Genomic DNA, 510 nt, shown 5'->3' on the forward strand with positions numbered 1-510 from the left:
AGGGGGGTTACCACAAAAAAAGATCCCCCCCCCACCACACCCCGATCCTTCTGCACCCCTGGGAGATGCCGGTACCTCCTTGGCGAGGCGGCGGGCTTCGTAGTAGGGTCGAGCTTTCTCGATGCAGTTGCCCAACTGGGAGCCTTGGGTGTTGAGCTTCCGGGCCGATTCGGAGAGGATCCGGCGATACGTGGTACGGGCTTCCTGGAGGCGAGGAGCAAGGAACATCTTGTCCCCGCGTCCCCCTGTCGCACCCAGGGAGACCCCCTCAGCAGCAGGTTTTGCTACCCAACCATCCCACTGAGCCCAAAACCCAGCAGGGACCAGGATGAAGGTGACCAGTTAAGGACTGGGGGGGACAAGGACTAGGGGACCAGTTAAAGGGCTGGGTGGACCAGTTAAGGACTGGGGGGACCAGTTAAGGACTGGGGGACAAAGACTGCACGACAAGGACTGGGGGACCAGTTAAGGACTGGAAGATAAGGACTGGGGAACAGTTAAGGACTGGGA

At 60.0% G+C, this 510-nt stretch overlaps 1 protein-coding gene across 1 annotated transcript in view; it reads right to left on the reverse strand.

Moving 5' to 3' along the window:
• Positions 1-228, reverse strand: part of SH3BP5L (SH3-binding domain protein 5-like) — a gene marked incomplete at its 3' end in the record, with an annotated part of 1,110 nt that extends 882 nt beyond the window's left edge. The window contains exon 1 of the mRNA XM_009708555.1: positions 76-228. Coding sequence (XP_009706857.1) covers positions 76-228 — 153 coding nt within the window. The remainder of the gene's footprint in view (positions 1-75) is intronic.
• Positions 229-510: the final 282 nt, after the last annotated feature.

This window comes from Cariama cristata, unplaced genomic scaffold, assembly GCF_000690535.1.
Source record: "Cariama cristata isolate BGI_N322 unplaced genomic scaffold, ASM69053v1 scaffold34419, whole genome shotgun sequence".
Classification (NCBI taxonomy): Eukaryota; Metazoa; Chordata; class Aves; order Cariamiformes; family Cariamidae; genus Cariama; species Cariama cristata.